Source organism: Stegostoma tigrinum, chromosome 15 (genome assembly GCF_030684315.1).
Source record: "Stegostoma tigrinum isolate sSteTig4 chromosome 15, sSteTig4.hap1, whole genome shotgun sequence".
Lineage (NCBI taxonomy): Eukaryota > Metazoa > Chordata > Chondrichthyes > Orectolobiformes > Stegostomatidae > Stegostoma > Stegostoma tigrinum.
In genome coordinates, this window is record NC_081368.1 from 35,759,942 (window position 1) to 35,782,343 (window position 22,402).

Below are 22,402 nucleotides of genomic sequence, written 5' to 3' on the forward strand. Positions count from 1 at the left end.
TTGGTTTCTCATGTACCTGGGAGAATGGCAGAGACACCAGTTCCTGACTTGCAAACTCGAGTGGTTACCTGGCAGTTATAGCTCATCAGCATCTCTTCTAAGCCTCCATTATTCCCTATATTTTCAGAACATGTACCATGGCAGCAACCACCTGCAACCTTCATCTACACATGTCGATATTTTGTAGATATCCACCTTCAGCAGATGCTCCTGGTACATCTTGGACTTCAAAGAGCAATACTGATGTTCCAAACTGCATTATGAGTTAGTCCAAGTTGTAACCTGAGCATCTGCTGTGGTAGCCTATGGTTGGCCAGCAGTTTTGAACAATTGCAATTTGCAGTTCTGAATATTCTGCAACTATATTGTGGCCACTGACCATTCCCAACAAGCATGTGATTCCAAAACTTGCAGATGGAGAACATTTACTGGATTATCCAATTGTGCAAATAATTCTACTGAACCAAATTAGGAATGCCAGTCAGGCTGGCAGTGTGGTGCACTGTGTATACTGGAAACTACAAACGTGAATACATAGAGCCCTGGCCTTTGCAAACAAAACAAGTGTCCATGCATTGTGTCTGTTAGAACTCAATAGGGTGACAGGGCGATACTTTGATGAGTCAAACTTTCTGGTTTAAAATTTAAGCAAAACCTGACAACTCCCTATCTTAATAAACTGGTTCATGAATTGGAGATTTGAAAAAAAACCCGAGGATCACGGGAGGATTTGATAGGTGTTCAAATTTATCAATGGTTTTGTCTGAAAATAGTTACTCCTTCTTTACTCAATGGGAAAAAATGCCTGTAGCCAGAGGACACAGATTTAAGATGATTAATAAAAGAACCAGATGCTGCATGAGGAAAAAGAATTAATTTACTCAGTGAGGTGTGATCTGGAATACACTGATTGAAAGGGTGATGGAAGGAGATTTAATAGCAAAGTCCAAAAGCTAATCGAATAAATATTTGAAGGAAAGCCTTTACAGGGTTATAGGAGAAGAGCAGGAGGTGAGATTAATTAATTTGTTCTATAACGTAGGTAGGATGGGTCAAGTGGCCTCCTTCATTGCTGTTGTATACTTTGATTCTATGAATAGATAAGTGACTGTTTACACCCAAGTATCCTGCAAAATTCCTAATTATCTAGATAACTGCTTCATAATTACTTGAAACAGACAACACATTAATTGCATAGGTAAAGTTGAGGTTGAGAATGTGCTGGTCTCAACGTGTGCCTTGACATTCCAGTTCACCCTGCATATAGCCAAATTTAAAATGGCACTATAGTAGACCTTTGAATTTTGTAATATCGGTTTTTTATCACCAATTTCTAGCATGTCCTCTCTTTCTACTGGCCTAATTTGACATTATATTACGATCTAGGCTCACTTTTTATTGATTACTTGGATTTTATTGATACATTGTAAACTTCCAATTTTCTCCCTGGACTGCATACCTCAGATTTCCCTTGAATTTCATTCCCTTAGCAATTGAGCATATATGTCAAAAATCCTCACTTCTTACAGCTAATAATTCTGTTCTAAGCCTACTTTTGACTATCAGGATAGACAGAAATTTTCTCCTAAGGATTTTCATTGTCATACTTGTCCATTTATTGAGACGTTGATTCTGGTAACTGGTTGCAGTTACTTCATACTTCTGTGAAATTACAATGAGCACAATTAAAGTCATGCTAAAATGCCAGAAATGCCATCATTGAATAAGTGTTTATTTTCAATCTCTAGTCTTTTACACTTTGATGTAACGATACATGTATCACATGATGGTCCACACTGTAAACTAAGTTCCAGAAATTTGTGATTGTAAGACAGATTATTTTAAAAGGAGGCTAAGAGACCACATCAGACAAGTGACATTGCACAATAGCAGTCTTTCACTACATAAATTGTGGAGTCTTAAATGCTACTCAACGTGAAGTGCATCATCAATCAAATTCCTCATCGGTATCAGAAAGTCCTAAGCTGTCATCGGACTCGTCATCTTCTAGAGGTGGTGGTTCATCTCCCATATAGAGTTCTTTCTGCTCCTGGATTAAAGGTTTACCTCCTTTATCTTCCTCTTCTTTGTCTTTCTGTTCCTTCTCTTCAACTTTGAGAGGAGGCAATTCAAGTTTGGCCCAGGTCACAGGATCCATTTTTTTAAGGCTGATTTCCACTTTTGTTGGGCCCATATTGACACAGCTTTTTTCTACATCAACAACCTAAGGAAAGAGTAAATTTAAATCAGAATTACTCTTTTCCAATGTTTTGCTCAATGGCTGCTCTGAAGCTGACTGCATCCAAGACAATGTCAAATGGTGTAGTGAAAACTTTTCTCCTGTACACGACAATTGCCAAATATTTTCTCATAAAAATACTGCTATTTGAGGAATCTTTACTTGCAATTCAGAGTGCATCCTATGCTGGCCAGTTATAATTTAGTACTGACTTAAGTCAGCTACCTGAATTTGAAGTGTTTGTGTAACAATTATTAATGATAAGCATTTTTTTTTGCCTTGTTTTTCCATTTAATGCTTAAAAATCTTTAATTCTGATTCAACTGCCATGAGGATTTCATACCTACAATGAAACAAATCCTAATTTTATTAGAGACAACAAAGTTTTCTTTCTGTATGAATCAAAAATCTAATTAGCAACTGGAAATAAAATGCTTTGAAATCTTGTTCTGGTGCAGTGGTAGCATCCCTACCCCAGGATCAGGAGGCCCAGGGTCAAGTTCTACCTGCTCCAGGGGTGTGTAATAACATCTCCAAGCAGATTGATTAGAAAAATAGGTTGCATTTTTAAAAAATGAAATCCTGTTATATTATATCGGTTACAGATGTATTCATGCTTTTATAGGATACTATAAGTTGGTGGCTTTTCTCTGAAATTAGCAATAGCAGCAACAATTTGCATTTAATTAGAAACTTTAACATAAAAGAAATCCCAAAAGCAGCCACAGAAGCATAACTGGAAGAACATAATTCGGCAGCTGAAATAATTTTTTTGGGGAGTTACCATGGATTTGATCAATATGGAGGGTCTTAAATGAGAGACAGTGCTTTAATTTTGGTTGTTTCCTGAGCTATATTGCTGATAGCAATTTGGTAGAGTTGGATGAGGATAATGCACAGGTAGAAGCCCAGTGTAAAATTCACACGCACTAAAGACAAGGATTATGAACTGCAATAACACAGGTAGATGCAACTGACAGCAGATGTAAGTCTGGCCTGGGGGTGACAATGACAGTACAGGGACAGCCTGAGTCTGAACAAAAGTAGCAGATAATGGATCCTGGGGTGGGTGGGGACTGGTGGCCTGGGACCTGAAAGCTGAGGTCTATGATGGCGATAAAAGTGCCAGTTTTTATTATATGGAGGCAAGACTATATGGAAGAGCAGGATCATCGAAAGGAGAATTAATGAAAGAAAATTAGTTGGAAAGCAAGAAACAGAAATAAAATTTACACTATCTTGGAGGCAGGCAGGAAAGTGGAATCACTGAAGACCTTATTGGGTTTGAGCAGCAATTTTGGAGTTATAGTGCCACCTATAGTGGATGAGTAAAAATAAGGGGAGAAAATGAAGAAAATGCATTTATATAGCTTCTTTAATGTCTTTGAGTTCCCAAAATATTTCAAAGCTCATGAATTACTTTTAAGTGGTCAACTTAGTTATACAGATAAATGCAAAAGCCAACTTGAGCACATCAATGTCCCATGAAAACAAATAATCTAAGTGACTAGATAATCTGGTTTGGTTGTGTTGTTTCAGGAATAAGATGCCTGTAGTGCATCCCTCTTTGATCCCAAAGCTCTTGTTTCAAGTCCCACTTGATGGTCAAGGAAAATGTGTTCATAATATGATCAAACAGATAGAGTACAAAGTTGTAATTCCTCTTTATGTTCCAATCGCCAGGGGTTAACAGCAGGAGAGATTACGGGTTGGTCATGTGACAGAGCTCCAACATCTCAATGTATAAGTGTCTGTTGCCACAGTAACTTGCACTTTTTTTTGAGTGGTTCATTCAGTTGGCTGATTGCCAGTGATACCAACAGAATGGGTTTCAATGCCCATTCTGATCAAGTGACTTTGGATACCTTGGGATCTTTTAAATGCAGTTTAAAGGCAAATGGTGCCTGCTTCCAAATCTTTAAACCAAAGTGACTCAATTTCTCAGTATTACATTTTAATTGTCAGTTTACATTATTTTCTGAAGTCTCTTGAATGACCTTAAAGTCATAAGCTCCATAACATAAAGATTAGAATATACCATTAATGTTAAGTAGGATGTAATAGTGAATATGGACAGATTAGTGCTCATAGTTATAAAGCTAATGAAAACATGCCAAAGATCTAGCAAAATTGTGACACTGGAAGTGAGTGTGTTCAATCACTGGACATATTGTATGAGTCAATTTCCCATAATATTACACAGGGGACTTGCAAAACTAAGCTTTAAGATAACTTTGAACTATAAATTAATATGGTGCACAAATAAAATTGGAAAAAAAGACTAGTTTTAATCTGCTGTACAGCCAATATTTTTTTCTAGTGGAATTGCATCCATTACAAATTGTGTTGAAACTGTCCAAATACTTAAAACACCTCAAACCCTCAATATACAGACTGGTGTCTGTTAGCCTCCATTTGAATCAAGCCAGGTCCCAAAAGTGAAAAGGTGATGAGACTCCAGTCTCAAAGAAAGTTTAAGTGCTTAAACGGAAAGTAACTCACCACCTGTTTCTCCAAGCCTCTCTGCATGGTACAACTCAGGACTGTGATGGAATACTTTCCTTTTGCCTGGATGAATACAGCTCCAGCTACACAAACACTTGATACTATCCAGGACAAAGTGGGCCACTTGACTGACATGCCATCCAGCGCTTTAAACCTTTGCTCTCTCCAACACTGATATATTGTGGCAGCAATATATAACATGCACTGCAACAATTCTTTAAGCTCCTTTGAAAATACTTCCCAATCTGTGACATCTAACTTCCAGAAAGTCAGGGAAAGCAAACACATGGGAATGCTATCACCTGCAAATTCCCCGTTCAAGCCACTCATGATCCTGACTTGGAATTATATCACCATTTCATTACTCTTGCTGGGTCAAAATCCTGGAACTCCCTCCCTAACAGCATAGGTGTCACCAGCACCACATGGGCTGCAGATGTTCAAAAAGGCAGCACCTTGTCACCCTCCAAAGGGGCAATTAGAGAATGATAAGTGTGAAGGCCACTTGTTTTTGACTGTGGACCATAAAATAGGATAATACTGCTTTAAACAAAGGGACTGTGGAAGAAGATGGTGCAGTTTTTTAAAAATACATTACTCGTTATATGTCAGCTATTATTCTTGCAGTGACAGCGGATGCTAGACAGTTGGCTCCATCAGTACGTTCAGGGAAATCTTGCCCAGTGACAGACTTTGGAATGGTTTCCAAACAGGACTAGTGCGTGTTCAGGAGCGCTCAGCTAAGTTTCTCCCTCTTTGGTTAGTTGAAAGTCAAATAAGATTTTGAGCAGCTAGTTTCTCTCTCTCTCTCTCTCTCTCTCTCTCTTTTTCTGTTTCTCTTTCCACTTTTCAAAGGAAAAAATATCTTCAGAGATACAGACTGAAAGGGCAAATCTTCAAACAGTGAATGAAAAAGAGAGAAGGACGGACAACCTTTATGTCCTCAAAGCATTGGATGGAAACCAGAAGAAAACAATTCACTCGTTCCTATATTCCAGACTGGCACCAGAACTGTGTTTCACTGAATTTTTTGAACCCTCCTCACCTGTAATATTTGTGAATTGTTTTCGCTTTGTATGTAGTACGAAATGCTTTAAAAGGGGTAAAGTTCAATTTGTAGAGTTATAAATTAGCAATTCATTTTACTCTAGTGAAATTTGTTAAACCTATTTGATTGTAATATGTAGTGATTTTCTTATTAATGGTAATTAAAAGCCCAGTGTGCACATGCTTGTAGCCAGAATTGGACAGTTTGGTACCATTCAGCAATTTGGTGGTTTAATAAAATTTCCACATTTGTGATGGCTCTGGCAACTGGGGGGTTTGGTGGGGGTGGTGAGATGGGGCTTGATTTTTCAACACACACCCTAAAGTTCATGACCAATTAATGCTGGTTTTATCAGCAACGCCTACATCCTGTGAACTAAATTTTATGATTAGGTACTTGTTACCGCTGAAAGTGAGCCTTAATGACCTTCTTGCTCCCCAGTTCCATGCTCTGGTTTGTACTGAGTTATCCAATCTCAGTAAGATAGCAACAGAGATGCTAAAAGCAGCTAAAACTGCTGTCTGGACTCCAATGTAAATTATAGACTTTGAGAGGTAACAGAAAGTATTGAAATTACCACACCCTAGTGAGAAAACTTGTTATTTCTGGAGAAGGGTCAAGGCTTGAAATATCAGCTTTCCTGCTCCCATGATGCTGCTTTGCCTGCTGTATTCATCCAGCTCTACATCTTGTTATCTCACCTTGGAATGATATCTTTTTCAAGAGTTCAACATGCAAATGAGCCAAGTACTCAGATGCTGTCATATGACCATGTTCTCTACTGTCATGCTCATTTAGCTGATCAAGTAAACAAAAGCCAAGCACTTAATTTGTGTAACATTTAGATACAGTAAAAATTAGTCAGAAAAAATGAAAAATACTTACACCCCATAGATTTAGTACTTTGTGAAAAACTTTATCCTGTTCAAACATGATATGGACAGTTAACTGTAAAACAAAACAAAAATAACTCAAATATTGTGGTCATCAATTTTTCCCTTTCTGATTGTAAAAATCTGACATTGGAAGATGTTTTAGAGTTGCCTCATTCACATTGAACTGTCCTTACAAACTTACATGGTCTATGGTGTTTCAGGATGGTTTTGTTTGGGACAGTCTGCTACCTTAATGGATTAATGCCAGAGTTTCAGTCACCCAATGTAGCATTCGCACTTTGGATAAGGTTACATATTTCCTTAGCGAACAAGACATTGGCCTCATTATGAAGTGACCATGAGATGATGAGTCAGGGCATAACATGATGTTTCTTTGTGACTGACATGAGCCCAGGAGTACCCAAGTTGCTGCTCTATAGCTAGCATTCCCCACAGATGTTCACTCATTGGTGGATTCCTTGTGGCTGAGATGAGCAGGCAAAGACAGTATCCGAGGAAAGAGCAAATACAACATTGTCTGGAAGAACAGCAACCTCCAGCATCTGCCGCACAATTGTGTTGATGGAGAAGTGGCAGGTGAAGAGCCCTACAAGGAGGCTGAGGGGGATGACCAGACCCCCACACAGTGACTTGGCGGTCATTTTCTACAGCTATCCCATCCACATTGTAGGTGCAGGCTAAGGCTATCCCAAATCCTCATCACTAAATGCTGCAATCTGCTACAGCATGACTTGCACTCAGAAGAACCGCGTGCCCTGAACATTTACACCAGTGGCTTGTTTCAGGGAGCAATTGGGTACCTGTGTGACCCCTCCATTCCCTGTCCATATTGCAACCCACAAATGCATCCAGGATGTCATCAATGCCACTTTCTTCAGATTACACCAGTTTATACCAGGCCCACATGATGAGGTGAGTCAAGAAGCCTGGGCAGTGGGATTATTCAACATTGCTGGCTTCCCCTAAGCACAGGTCACAATAAACTGTACACACTTTGCTTTCAGAGTACCCTGTCGTCAACCCTGTAGAGTTCATCACCTGAAAAAATTTCCACTCCATTCATTTTCAATTTATCTGTGATCATCACTGTCAGATCTTGGGGGGGGGGGGGGGGGGTCAGCTCCAGATATACTGCAGAATTGCTATGATTTTTATTTTTAGTGAACTGACAGATTTCTGCATCCTTCCAATACAGGGATAGTTGCTAGGAGACAACAGATACACTCCTCAAAATGTGACTCATAACACTCGTACAAAACTCTTGGTATTTTCAGCTGTTCTCACTTCCAAATAACTTGATTTTACAGGTGCTCCTCACCATTAAGGAGAGAGCAGCAGTCAGTGAGACAGAGCACCAATATAAAATGGTACTGAAGTTAGGTAGCTTTGTGGGCTTCAGAAAGTATATGGAATCCAAATGTTGTGCAGTGCAGTCCCCCAGGATAGGCAGCAGGTTGGGATCAATCCTCGAGCATCTCCTGTTCACCTACTGGCTTGGAACACTTGGCTGGTTATCCTGGGGATATTTGATCTGAGAGGTTTACTCAAAATGTATTGGCCAGATGCAGGATCAACACTCCTTAACTTGAACTTCTACAGACACTGACGTCATAGGCAGGAGGAAGTGCAGAGGCTGGTCATCGCAGGAGTGTCCAGACAGGAATTTCTGGGGGTCCTATGTTTGGCTCCTCCTCCCTATATGTGCCTGCCAGTACCATTCTGTCTCCGTAAGAGGAAGGGCCATCTGGAGCGAGGCTAAGGTCCCGTATTCTCTCTCACCTTGCCCGTGATGCTGAGCACCAATGGTTAGAGAGATGGAGTTTCCGTCTGTGTGTATGTCTGGCAGGCACTGGCAGTGCTGGAAATGGGTCTCCATGGAGCTAACCAGCCTGTTAATGATGATAGCCAGACACGTGTATGCCAGAGCCAGCACAGAACTGAATGTTGGTGGACTTCTCCGTCCTTCGATCCAGTTTACCGACTCTATCTAACAAAGCTGCCTGCTGTTGCTTGCCTTTCTGTGCATTTTGACAATGTCATTAATGGCCAAGACAATGGGATCTTCTTCTGCCTGGGCCTGAGCAGATGCCTACTCTCAAAGTGCCAGGAATGGGGGCTGTTACTTCCTTGACCAGCTGAAGGGGGATATCAGAGATTGTACCCACCAACCTGTGCTCCCAAGTCTAACCTAGTTCGGAAATTCATCAATACGAAAAGTTTCTGTGAGCTGATGGAGGATGCAGGTGCATCCTCCAAGGATTTCTCTTCAGAGATGGAGCTGAGGATCTCGGGGTGCAGGCCCCTTCTGAGCAAAAGTTTGCTACATGCTCAAGAACAGAAGAGGAGAGGCAGCCTTGAAAGACAAAAGCTTGTTCAGGTGAAGAGTGGGAGAGCGGTGCAATGCTGTACATTGAAGCTCACTCAGCCCACAGAGTTGTTCACATCTACACGAATGCTCGTGTGCTGCTCTAGCCAACTCTTCATGTGGGATGAGGAGCTGATCTTCACCAATCTCTGCTTAGCTGTCAGGCAATCGTCCCCTGCAATAAGTCAAACAGAGACACTGAGAAACGTGCAAGTGGACTGGAGAGCCATTAGTGGTGATGCAGGAGCCAGAGAATTGGTGAGGTATCCCCAGTGCATGACTTGAAAGCACAGAATGCAGGGAGGATTAGTAGTTTGGGAGAACAGAGTGGCTGTGAGCTGTTGAGTAGACTTTCTGTATACAATACTGAGAGTTGCAGTGCATGAGCACATGCAGTGGCAGAGTTAGAGTAGGTGGTCCTTTGAGTCTGAGGTAACAGAGAAAAGATGGTAGCATTTACCTGTGTGAAGCACAGAGATCAATAACCTTCTTTCTGTACTGCTCTACATTTCTTGTAACTCGGGCCATTATCTCAGTCCAGGCTAGGTCTGGTGGTACGGCCTCCTTTGCCAGTCAGCTGGATAAAGGATTGCTGTCCTCTCCATCACCTCATTCACAAGCATCTTTGAAATCCCTGTGCGCAAAGGGAGGAACTAACTTCTCTTTCTGGGCCATTCCCTTCTGGGTAACACTGCAATACCACAGTGTGAGCAGCACTTTCTAGTTTGGAGTTTCTAAAGTGATACGCAATTGGGTTTCAATATGACCCCTGTGGTGTGAAAGTTACATCGTCCCAACAACAAGCACCTCCATCCTCACCTGCTGCAGGATTCCAGGAGACAGGAAGTGAACAGGTCAGTTGAATCCTCAATGAGATGTTGAGCAGACGTTTATGTGAGAGACATAAACGTGGGCCATAGTGGACCTATGCCTTGACTCTTACCCAAAGAAGCAGTAAACCAAAAGATGGTAAAATTCAGCCCAAGCTTCATAAAGCAACACCGCTATTATAACATCTCTTTTATTCTTAAATGTTTTTACTTAAGTTTCTCAAGAAATAAATAAAAATTTCAATTTGTTCAAGGTACTTTGACTTTCCCGTCTATATTTGTTAAAGGATTTTAAATTCTGGAGTTTAAATGATGTTGCACTTACCATTGTGCGGTTAGCATCTATGTAGCTGAGCTCTGGGTTAGACATTTTTGCATAGACTGTGATGACTACCTCACCGCCAGTCTGGTGCCAATCATGCCGACAGCCAACTAGTTTCTTATCCTAAAACAGAAATACAGTCAGCACTAGTGTGAGAAAATGCATTCTTAGGCCAACTGCTCAGGTCAGTTTCTGGTAGATGTAAATGGTTGTCTCAAATTCCTGAAGGCACAGCAAAGTAACCAGGTCACAGGTATAGGAACATGGGGCTGTTGTCTTTAATCTGTTTGATTTACGATTCAATGACAGGTTGAATATCACATACACCTTACACAATAATTTTGCTTGTGACACTTTCGGACTGAGTTTTAAGGCAAGAGGAGGCAGATCTGGGTGCATGACAGAAGTTAAACCCTCTATAAGTGAGACTGGTTCATGATCTTGACATATTCCACCTTCATTTTCCATTTGGGAACCCTGTGGCCTTCTGGGCTCAATGTCAAGTTCATCAATTTTAGGGCCAGAGCATCTTCTCCCATGTCCTTACTCCAACCCCACACACCAGAGCTTGTCATAACATGGGCTGATCCAACAAACATCCCATTGTCAGCTATTAACGGTGCCTATTAGTGGCTAGAGTGTCCCAGGATGACGCATTCCTTTGTCTGCTCAACGATTTCTCTTTTTTTGGGCTCCATCTCCACCTGTCGTTTTCTCCTCTTGCCTCCCCTGCACCTAATCTTCAACATGCATACCAAACTTTTCCTTGCTAAAATCAGTTCTAAGAAGGGTCACTGGGCCTGAAACATTAACTTTGCTTTCACAAATGGTGCCAGATCTGATTTTTTTTTTTTTTCAGAAATTTCTGTTTTTGTTTATGATTTCTAACATCTGCACAAAATTCTCTTTTGTTTTGTTAATGCCAATGCTGTGCTCTGACAAAGCCCACTAAATGGTTAAATGGGTTCCCAATTGCCAGAGATAATCGGAACTACAGATGCTGGAGAATCTGAGATAACAAAGTGTAGAGCTGGATGAACATGGCAGGCCAGGCAGCATCTTAGGAGCACAAAAGCTGATGTTTCGGGCCTAGACCCTTCATCAGGAAAGGGGGATGGGGAGAGGGTTCTGAAATAAATAGGGAGAGAGGGGGAGGCGGATCAAGGGTGGATAGAGGAGAAGCTAGGTGGAGAAGAGACAGACAAGTTAAAGAGGCAGGGATGGAGCCTGTAGAGGTGAGTACAGGTGGGGAGGTAGGAAGGGGATAGGTCAGTCCAGGGAGGACAGACAGGTCAAGGGGGCGGGATGAGGTTAGGAGGTAGGAAATGGGAGTGCGGCTTGAGGTGGGAGGAGGGGATAGGTGAGAGGAAGGGCAGGTTAGGGAGGCGGGGACAAGCTGGGCTGGTTTTGGGATGCAGTGGGGGGCGGGGAGATTTTGATGCTTGTGAAATCCACATTGATACCACTGGGCCGCAGGGTTCCCAAGCGGAATATGAGTTGCTGTTCCTGCAACCTTCGGGTGGCATCATTGTGGCACTGCAGGAGGCCCAGGATGGATATGTCGTCTAAGGAATGGGAGGGGGAGTTGAAATGGCTCGCGACTGGGAGGTGCAGTTGTTTGTTGCGAACCGAGTGTAGGTGTTCTGCAAAGCGGTCCCCAAGCCTCCAATTGGTTTCCCAATGTAGAGGAAGCCACAACGGGTACAGTGGATGCAGTACACCAAATTGGCAGACGTGCAGATGAACATCTGCTTGATGTGGAAAGTCATCTTGGGGCCTGGGATGGGGGTGAGGGAGGAGGTGTGGGACAAGTTTAGCACTTCCTGCGGTTGCAGGGACAAGTGCCGGGTGTGATGGGGCTGCAGGGGAGTGTGGACAAGGGAGTCCCTGAGAGAGTGGTCTTTCCGGAAGGCAGACAAGGGTGGGGATGGAAAAACATCTTTGGTGGTGTGGTTGGATTGTAGATAGTGGAAGGATGATGTGTTGTATCCGGAGATTGGTGGGGTGGCCTGTGAGGACGAGGGGGATTCTCTTAGGGTGGTTGTGGCGGGGGCGGGGTGTGAGGGATGAGTTGCGGGAAATACGGGAGACACGGTCAAGGGCGTTCTCGACCACTGTGTGGGTGAATTTGCGCTCCTTGAAGAACAAGGACATTTAGGATGTATGGGAATGGAATGCCTCTTCCTGGGAGCAGATGCAGCGGAGGTGAAGGAATTGGGAATAGGGGATGGAATTTTTGCAGGAAGGTTGGTGGGAGGAGGTGTGTTCTAGATAGCTGTGGGAGTCGGTGGGCTTGAAACGGATATCGGTTTCTATGTGGTTGCCTGAGATGGAGACAGAGAGGTCCAGGAAGGTGAGGGATGTGTTGGAGATGGTCCAGGTGAACTTGAGGTTGGGGTGGAAGGTGTTGGTGAAGTGGATGAACTGTTTGAGCTCCTCTTGGGAGCAAGAGGCAGCGCCGATACAGTCGTCAATGTAACGGAGGAAGAGGTGGGGTTTGGGGCCTGTGTACGTGCAGAAGAGGGATTGCTCCATGTAACCTACAAAGAGGCAGGCATAGCTTGGGCCCATGCGGGTACCCATGGCCACCCCCTTTGTCTGTAGGAAGTGGGAGGAGTCGAAAGAGAAGTTGTTGAGGTTGAGGACGAGTTCGGCTAGGCGGATGAGGGTGTCGGTGGAGGGGGATTGGTTGGGCCTGCGGGACAGGAAGAAGCAGAGGGCCTTTAAGCCATCTGCATGGGTAATGCAGGTGTATAGGGACTGGACGTCAGTGATGAAAATGAGGTGTTGGGGACCAGGGAATTGGAAGTTCTGGAGGCGGTGGAGGGCGTGGGTGGTGTCACGGAAATAGGTAGGGAGATCCTGGACCAAGGGGGAGAAAATGGAGTCCAGATAGGTGGAGATGAGTTCGGTGGGGCAGGAGCAGGCGGAGACAATGCGTCAACCACGGCAGGCGGGTTTTCAGAACGCTCTCCGCATCCCCCTTTTCTGGTGAATGGTCTAGGCCCGAAACATCAGCTTTCGTGCTCCTAAGATGCTGCTAGGCCTGCGGTGTTCATCCAGCTCCACACTTTGTTCTCCCAACTGCCAAATGGTTCCACGGCTCTGACTGCGACCAAAGCCAGAAAATTCTACCCGTGTATGTTAAAAATTTAGACTACAAGTACAGCTTTATTGTTCTCAAATTCACGTGGAAACTGGGAGAAAGTGGACTGAATGGATACTCCTGACAGGCTGTGTTGTGCCATCACAATGTATGTTGTTGTTCAGTACATATGAAAGGGTTTGGGGGAGTTTACATTGTAGATATTATCACAAAATATACTAACTATACAATGGACAGGCTAATATCCAATATACCAAGCCTCACTGTTGAATGAATACAGGTGGTTTCCTATAAGCTCAGTGGTAAATACACTGCTTGGCACTGACTCACATGCAAAACTGACTGACACAGGCAACTGAAAGAACTTTGGTTTTTAACTTTCACTTGCAGTAGGGAAATGATGTTGATTGTACTGCCTAACTCCTGTGGTTTAGCATCTTTAACAAATCCTTTCATTGTTACATTATGGCTCATATCTCTTCTGGGATCAAATAGATTGAACAGTTTCAGGAGTTTTACCACAATGTGTTCTCCACCATAGGCATCCAGAAATAATTTCTATACTAATTGTCAGGTGATTATAGTTACAATATCTCAGTGGTTTATAAGACATCACATCGTCTTATTCTTTTAGACCATGGCCTGAGAATGAGAAAAATGGACACTGCTTTAAAAAAAAGGCAGAATATAAGACTTGTTTGCAGCTTCGGAAAATCAAGTGAAGCTAACTGGCGTATGTCAGACAATGTTACTTCTGGTGACACTAAAGTCAGACACAATGACACCATCTGTGTGTGTTCAGGGCAATTCTGCAGAGAGACAGGCTTTTGATGATCTTTCAAATGGTAGCAGTTGTTGTGAGTTCATGGGAGCTCAGTGTAGTAGCAACCTTTTGATTGAATCAACTGTATTTAACACAGATCCTGCAAGGGAGCAGACCCAGCCTGCTTGTAGGCTCAATCTCTCTCTCTCTCCTCTCTCTCTCTCCCCCTGTTCCCTTGCTCTAAAAAATTGCCTTCTCCAACTCACTGTCAAAAGAGCATAGAAAAACAACATTCAGAGTTGCTAAAAGGAAGAACACTAAAGGCCACAGTAAAAGAACTCTGGATCTAACCAAGGAACCAGTGAGCTGAAGACTAATCATTGCTGTACAAACAACATTGAGGCATCATTAAAGAAAAGGATCATCTAAGTTTCTGAGTTTGGATTTGTGATACAGAACTGTGTTCCTCTATTTTTACCCCTCCACTCATAATAATTTTTCTTTGTATTTCTATGTGTGTGTGTGTCTGTGTGTGTACAGCAATTAAAAACATTTAAGATTTATAAATTACAAATACTGTTCTTGTTAAGAATGCTACAATAAATCGTTATTTTTTATTTTTATTGAAGAAACCTGTTTTTTGGTTTTTGCCTGGACAGCAGTAAGTCAGAGACAAATTGGTGTTTTGTTAGCTTCGTGAAAATCATAACATTTTCCACAACTGTAGGGATATTGGGGCTTGATACCCAGTGGGCCATGAATGGTTTAAGTTGTCTCTCAACTGAACCATCTCTGAAAATATCTTACCTCAGGATGGCATATGAAAAAGTAGGTCAAAATAGGCAACTGCAAAGGTTTATGGAAGACTGGATTCAAACTACAAGCTGAAATTGAGCCGAACAGGACCATTGAAATTGCTCATATTATCACGACAATATTCCACATTGTACTTACTGCTTCTTTCTTGGTCCAAAGATGCTTGCCCTTGATGCAGCCAGGCTGCTCAATGAATTCCTCAAACTCTGTCGTCTTTATCTTACAGCAACTCCAATATTTCATTCTATTAGAAAATAAAACATAGAAATTAAATGCTATTTGGTATATCAACCCCAATCCTCTCTCAGTTTCATGCAGTACATTAGACCTAAGGAAAAACATTGAGCAAATGTATTCCTTGCTCTCAGAGGTTAAATCATGTAGAATTCCAGTATCGCTCTCTGACATTACATCTTATACCTTGATGATGGATTGGAACCGCAAAGAATTTGAGCATAAATTGACCTTTTAATTCCTAAGTGTTTATTTGTTTAAAAGAAAGGACTGGTACAGCCAAAAGATGACTGAGGGTGTAAATTCAGTAACTGTCTGGCAGAGTTCTGTTTGGACCCATGGAATTTCACACATGAAAAGAGCCAGGGTATCTTCGAGCAGAACGACAAAATTAAGAGATGACGAAAGACTGCCAACTCATCCCATTCTCAGCAGGAATGCACGTATTTTACCCTTCCAGGAATAGAATATAAACAGGGTTCAAACCAAATGGAACCCCTGCTCTGTGTGTGTGTTGGGGTCTGATGTACTGGTGCAGGCCATAGGCTGAGAAGAGCCATTAAACAGCCCGGCACTCTAGGTAAAGACAGGTAGACTTGACACTCTGACTGTGAGATCTGGCAGCCAGTGACCATGAAAAGGAACTAGAGCAAGGAATTTCAATGAACTTTCAAAGCCAAGAATTGCAAAACTGACTCCCCTATTACCAATGTCAATGCTACTGGTACCTCCCATACAGCAGTCACAATTGTCTATCATCTACTCTTCAAAACCAAGTCCTAACATGAAAATCAGACTGGGACCTGGTGGAACCTAGCTGACTGCTAGCACTGCCATATCTCCATCTTGGACAGCAGTCACCACCATCTCAGGTCATAATCCATGGCTAATGACTGCCCTCAGCCTCCATCTGCAGACATTGGCATGTGACCCATCTCAGCATCATGACACCCTTGTGGTATGTCTACCATCCACTTAAAATATAGTTCTGCACTTCACTGCAGTTGGAGTGCATTGACAGTTACCACTGTAATACCGCTGCCAGCAGACTTAGAACATAGGAACAAGCACCCTTATGGACTAATCCAGGGTGCATCTCAGAGATCCTTGCTTATCTCTTGGCCCTAGTTGATGCTCACAACATCTTTGCCTTGGCTTGCCCTTTTCTGCTCTGACCCCTCAGTCACAGCTGAAAGGTTCACACACTGTACTTTTGTCCTGCACAGAAATAAAACCAAGCAGCCTGTCACAGTTATCTGCTAACACCATGCACTCGCAGTGTACGTAGCAAACACCCAGCATTTGTTTCAACCCAATGGCCATGATCTCAGTCAAATCAAGGGAGACAACCTTCAGTCAGGGTGTCCCTCAGTCAGGGGAGCATTTTGGGAACAGTGATCATTGTTGTGTAAGTTTTAAGATAGTTATGGATAATGATAACAAAAACAGAAGTTGCAGGAAAAGCTCAGCAGGTCTGGCAGCATCTGTGAAGGAAAATACAGTTGACGTTTCAGATCCGGTGACCCTTCCTGAGTTGTGAGGAAGGGTCACCAGACCCAAAACATTAACTCTGTCTTTTCCTTCATAGATACTGCCAGACCTGCTGAGCTTTTCCAGCAACTTTGTTTTTGTTCCCAATTTACAGCATCCACAGTTCTTTCAGTTTTTACATCGCGAATGACAAGACTGAACCTCAGGTAAAAGTGATAAATTGGGGGAAGGCCAATTACAACAGTATTATGCAGGAACTGGAGAAATTAGATTGGGAGTGGCTGTTTGAGGTAAATCCATATCTGACATGTGGGAGTCTTTTAAAGGCCAGTTGATCAGAGTTCAAGACTAGTCTGTTCCTGTGAATGTGAAAGATAAGGATGACAAGATTTGGGAACCTTGGATGACGAGCTTTGAAAGTTTAGTCAAAATGTAAAAGAAAGCATATGTAAGGTTTAGGAAACTGAAATCAGACAAGACCCTTGAGGAATATAAAGGGAGCCGGAAACAACTTAAACAAGGAATTATGAGAGCTAAAAGGGTCAAGCAGGGTTAAATACAGTCCCAAGGCATTTTATACATATATGAGGAGCAAGAGGGTAGCTTGGGAAAAGATAAGTTCACTCAAGAATAACGGAGGGAATTTATGTGTGGAGCCAAGGGAAATTGGTGATTATCTTTAAAGAGCATTTTGCATCAGTATTTACTAAGGAGAGCAACATGGATGATGGTATATTACGGAGGGGTATGTTGATATTAAGGAGGAAGAGATGTTGGGTATCTTGCAAAACAGTAATGTAGATAAGTCTCTAGGGCCTGACGGGATCTATCCCAGGATCCTGAAGGAGTCAAGAGAAGGGATTGCTGGGGCTTTGACAGAGATCTTCATATCTACTTAGCGAGCCTCCAGAAGACTGGAGAATATCCAATGTTGTTCCTTTGTTTAAGGAAGGTAACAGGGATGATTCAGAAAATTGTAGGCCAGTGAACCTTACATCAATGATAGAGAAATTATTGGAGAAGATTCTGAGGGACCGAATTTACTTGCATTTGGAAAAGAATGGACTTATTAGGGATAGTCAACACAGCTTTTTCTGGGACAGTTCTTGTCTCACAAAGTTGATTGAACTTTTTGAGGAAGTAATGAAGATGATTGATGAGGATAGGGTAGTGAATGTTGCCTACATGGACTTTATGAGAGTTTATGAGAGCATTTGACAAGGTCTACATGGTAGGCTGGTCCAGAATTCAAGTCACATGGGATCCATGAAGAGTTGGTAAATGGCTTGGTCATAGAAGACAGAGGGTAGTTGTGGAAGGGTAATTTTTTCTGACTGGAAGTTTGTGATCAGTTGTGTTCCACAAGGATCAGGACTGGGACTTCTGTTGTTTAAATAAATGAATTGAAAGAAAATGCCAGTGATCAGATTAGTAATTCTGCAGACAACACAAAAATTGATGGCATTGTAGATAATGAGGAAGGTTGTCAAAGGATACAGCAAGATATAGATCAGTTGGAAAGTTGATCAGATAAATGGCAGGTGGAGTATAATGTAGACAAGTGTGTGGTGATGTATTTTGATTAGTCAAATACAAGAGCAAAGTACCCAGTAAATGGCACAACCCTCAGCTGTAACGATACACAGAGGGATCTTAGGGTGCAAGGCCATAACTCCCTGAAAGTGGCAACACCAGTGAATAAGGTGGCTAAGAAGTCATACAGCGTACTTGGCCTTCATAAGTCGAGACATTGAGTACAAAACTTGGCAAGAGGTGTTGCATGACTTTAGTTTGGCCACATTTGGCATATTGTGTGAAGTTCTGGTTACCACGCTGTAGGATGTGGAGGCTTTGGAGGGTGTGAAAAAGAGGTTTACCAGGATGTTGCCTGGATTGGAGGGTATTAGCTACAATGAGAACTCGGACAAACTTGAATGTTTTCACTGAAGCATCAGAGGCTGAGGGTTGACCTGATAGAAGTTTATGAGAGGGACGGATAAGATGGATAGTCTTGAGTCTGTTTGGAAGGATAGAAATGACAAATGCTGCGGTCAATAGATTTAAGGTGAGAGGGGCAAAGTTTAAAGAAGATGTGCAAGGCAAGCTTTTTTACACAGAGAAATTTACTGTGGTGATTTGTGCCTGGAAATATGTTGCCAGGGGAGGTTGTAGAAGCAGATACAAAAGTAATGTTTAGAGGCATTTAGACAAACATATGTACAGGCAGGGGATATAGAGATAAGGGCCAAGTGCAGACATATCAAATTAGTTTAGCAAGGTTATCAAAGTCGGTGCAGACATTGTGGGAAAAAAGGCCTGTTCCTGTGCTGTACTGCTCTATGTTCATCCAGACGATTGGACAGTACTCCATCACGCTGCTGAATTGTACCTTATAGATGGTGGACAAACTTTGGAAAATCAGGAGTTGTTATTCATCACAGAATTCCCTGCCACCAATTACTCTTGTCACCTCCACATTAAAATGGCTGCCCCAGTTACAATGCTAATGCTGGGGACTCAGAGGTGGTAATGGCATTGTTGAATGTCGGACAGATGGTTAAATTAATTTTGTGTGGAGATGATCGATGTTTGGCATTTTCACACAAATGTTACTTATCAGCCCAGGCTTGGATATTGTCTGTGCTCTGCTTCATAATGGTCCTCACTCTTCCTGCAATGAATCATCTCAATATTAATAATTCTCTTCATTCAATGGGAGGGAAATTCGGTGTGTCATTAGCACATCACATTTGCTGGCTGGAGTCTGTGCTGTCGCTCCTGGGGAAGTCACCCCAATCACATGCTGATCAGGCAGTAGCATGTCCACTGGTAGGTCTGCCCAGGGAATCGAGATCCCAGGGCTGGGAATCTTATCCAGTAAGAACTGCCAGTCAATCGGAAACCGGAGATGTGTGTGCTCAGTGGGACCACGTTGGTGGTTGTGCTGCTAACAGATGATCAGATCCAGAGTCCCAAGATGGCAGAGGAGCTAGGGCAAAGCTGTAATGGAGGGGGGAGAGGTGGGTTCTCAACTTTGGAGGGTGGGGAGGTCACAGAGCAGAGGATGATTCTTGAAAGACACACATCCCACCCCGGGAAATTCAGTCCTTCAGTCAAGCACTAATTATCTTTGATCAAGGGAATTCTTCCATCCCAAGGTGACAGGCTGCCTCCAAATTAGTAGTATCAAGAATGCTATATCGACTGGCCCTTCTGCATCTGGATTAATCCCAGAAATGAGGGGGCTGATGCCCTTAAGTGGTCCTTATTGGCCTTAACTGGTGCTGGGGAGCATGAGCTGAAAGCCATCCTGCTTATAACTTAATTCTGGTCGAAGCAAGGAGGTTTTGCATTGTTAATGCCCTGCCAAATAACTGTCCTACTCATTTCCAAGCCTCCACTTCCAGGAACAGAGGATTCCATATAATGATGCTTCAATATTCCCTTTCTCCATTCCTATCGGAAGCAATTGCCCTAGTCACCATCCTCTATCATGCTTACTCTGTATCACAAACAAGCTGTCCAACCAACCAAGCTAACTGACTTGGCTGAGGTCACCATGAAAGACTCGTCTTGTAAATCTTTCCCCTTGGCTGAGGTGAGGTCACAACCACCTGTCGACTCTCTCCAATGAGATGGAAGCCCAACAGTCTGGTAAAACTATGGTAACTTTACTGCTACCATGCCATGGCAAAGCTGCTCTCTGGTCATATTCTGAAAGTGTGCCGCTACCTGTTGTGGCTCTTTTTCAGTAATGGGATTTACAGGTAAATGTGGTGATATTATTTCCCTAGAATTAGACCTCACTCCCGAGAATCCAAATTCCCCAATTTGCACTACTTTTGAGTGCGAGATAATGCTGGAAATGCTGAAGTTATCCTTTCTTCTGCATTTTCTCCTGTGCTTTGTTCTGGTATATTTCACTATTATGTTTTGGAATGTGGTTTACTCCCAGACGCTGACTTTCCTACAAACCATATTCAAATTAAAATAAACGGGATTGCAGAGAGTTGATGGGAAGGGAACTCCCGATAGCTCAGGAGGTAATTAACCACAGAACAGCAAATCACATGAATTAGGAAGAGTCCAAGCTCTAACCATGGCCTATCCTGAGTTAGTCAATCTCAACTGAGATAGCTGTGACAGTACTACATTTGACCTTCGTGTCCTGGGTTTAGGGAAGTGAAAATCAGCAAAGGCTCTCACTGCTGATTGCTAACCATTGACTTCTGCTGCTAAATATCTGTGTTAGTCTTGAGGGTTTTCCTGGTTGTGATACCTTCTGTAGTCAGATAATCTGATGGCATATGTTGTCTTGCACATCATGAACTGTCATTAAGGTAAGATACTGAAAGACTGATTATTCTTATAAAAATATAAGCCTCTGTGATTTAAATGGAGGGGTTATATATTACTTTATTACAATATAAACTCACCCTTCATGGAAGATGGGAATTCCAGGATGAAAGTTGCATGTCTCCAGATCACTATCTGGCCCTTGAAATGTCTGTGAAAAAAAATTGAACGCACAGTAACACAGAGAAGAACACAATGAAGTTAGGGATGTATGGCTAGCCCTGCATCTTCTCTTGGATTAATATTTCAATGACCAATGATAGTTGGGCCCTAAGCTCTGGAACTGCACCATTCAATTTCTTAGGTACCAATTACCTCCCTATCTCTTCCTTCAAAACTGTCTTTAGTAACCTGCTTTATGAACCCTTCCTTTGGTGCAATGACAAACTTGGTTTCATAATATTTCTGTGATATGTTAATACATTAAATGTTATTTTTACTTATTCACGTGATATGGGCATTGCTGACAAGACCAGTTTTATTGTCCTTTCCTAACTTCCCCTGAGAAGCTGGTGGAGAACCATTTTCCTGAATACAACTGACTGGCTTGTTAGGTCATTCTAGAGGGCAGCAAAGAGCTAACCACGTCACTATGGGTCTTTAGTCACATACAGGCTGGACTAGTCAGGAAAAGCAGATTTACTCCCCTTAGGCCTCTGCAACACTCATTTCATAATATATCTGGGTAGCACGGTGGCTCAGTGGTTAGCACTGCTGTCTTGCAGCACCAGGACCCTGGGTTCAATTCTACCCTCAGCCAACTATGTAGAGTTTGCACGTTCCCCCCACGTCTGCATGAGTTTCCTCTCACAGTCCAAAGACGCGCAGGTTAGGTGGATTGGCCATTTGAAATTCAGAGCTATAGGGGTAGGTCTGGGTGGAATGCTCTTTGGAGGGTTAGTGTGGATCAAATGGCCTGCTTCCACACATTTCGGATTTTATAACATAACCATTGTGCTACTGTTCCCATGGCATCTATAGCACTCAAGAAGGTGGTAAGAGGTAATGGCCATGAATGAATGGATTGTAGATACAGACTCAAGCAAATTCCAAGCATTTCACCACAAGAAAAAAAAAACTGTTGGAAAAACAGTTGCCAGCTGGGCTATCCATTGGGCCACTACCGCCAAAGCAGATGGCAGAGATCCAGTGACCAGGTCACTTAACTGTACTCTCAGGCTGGGAGAGTGGAGTGAGGAATAAGCCTTCATCAAAGGAGAGAAAAATGTGAAACAAAGTCTTCATGTTTATAAAAAAGAGTTAGACATTTTAACGTACCTTCTTACAGCCAGCATGTTTACATGAAGTGCCCACTTTAAGTTCCCTACTGGGTGCCTCCTCTGCAATAGGAAATAATATAGGTTCAATTCCATCATATGCTGTTTTAAGTTCTTATCAAAACTTACTACCAATTTATCTTCAACATAGTCA

The 22,402-nt window shown here is 42.5% G+C and overlaps 1 protein-coding gene across 2 annotated transcripts in view; it reads right to left on the reverse strand.

Moving 5' to 3' along the window:
• Positions 1 to 1,711: 1,711 nt before the first annotated feature.
• Positions 1,712 to 22,402, reverse strand: part of zgc:92429 (uncharacterized protein LOC445063 homolog) — a 35,814-nt gene continuing 15,123 nt past the window's right edge. For both annotated transcript variants that reach the window (XM_048544050.2, XM_059651420.1), the window contains 6 exons: positions 22,250 to 22,311; positions 21,052 to 21,122; positions 15,029 to 15,134; positions 10,209 to 10,328; positions 6,678 to 6,740; positions 1,712 to 2,224 (listed from right to left, as the gene is read on the reverse strand). In XM_048544050.2, the coding sequence (XP_048400007.1) occupies positions 1,949 to 2,224; positions 6,678 to 6,740; positions 10,209 to 10,328; positions 15,029 to 15,134; positions 21,052 to 21,122; positions 22,250 to 22,311 (698 nt within the window). In that variant the 3' untranslated portion in view covers positions 1,712 to 1,948. The remainder of the gene's footprint in view (positions 2,225 to 6,677; positions 6,741 to 10,208; positions 10,329 to 15,028; positions 15,135 to 21,051; positions 21,123 to 22,249; positions 22,312 to 22,402) is intronic.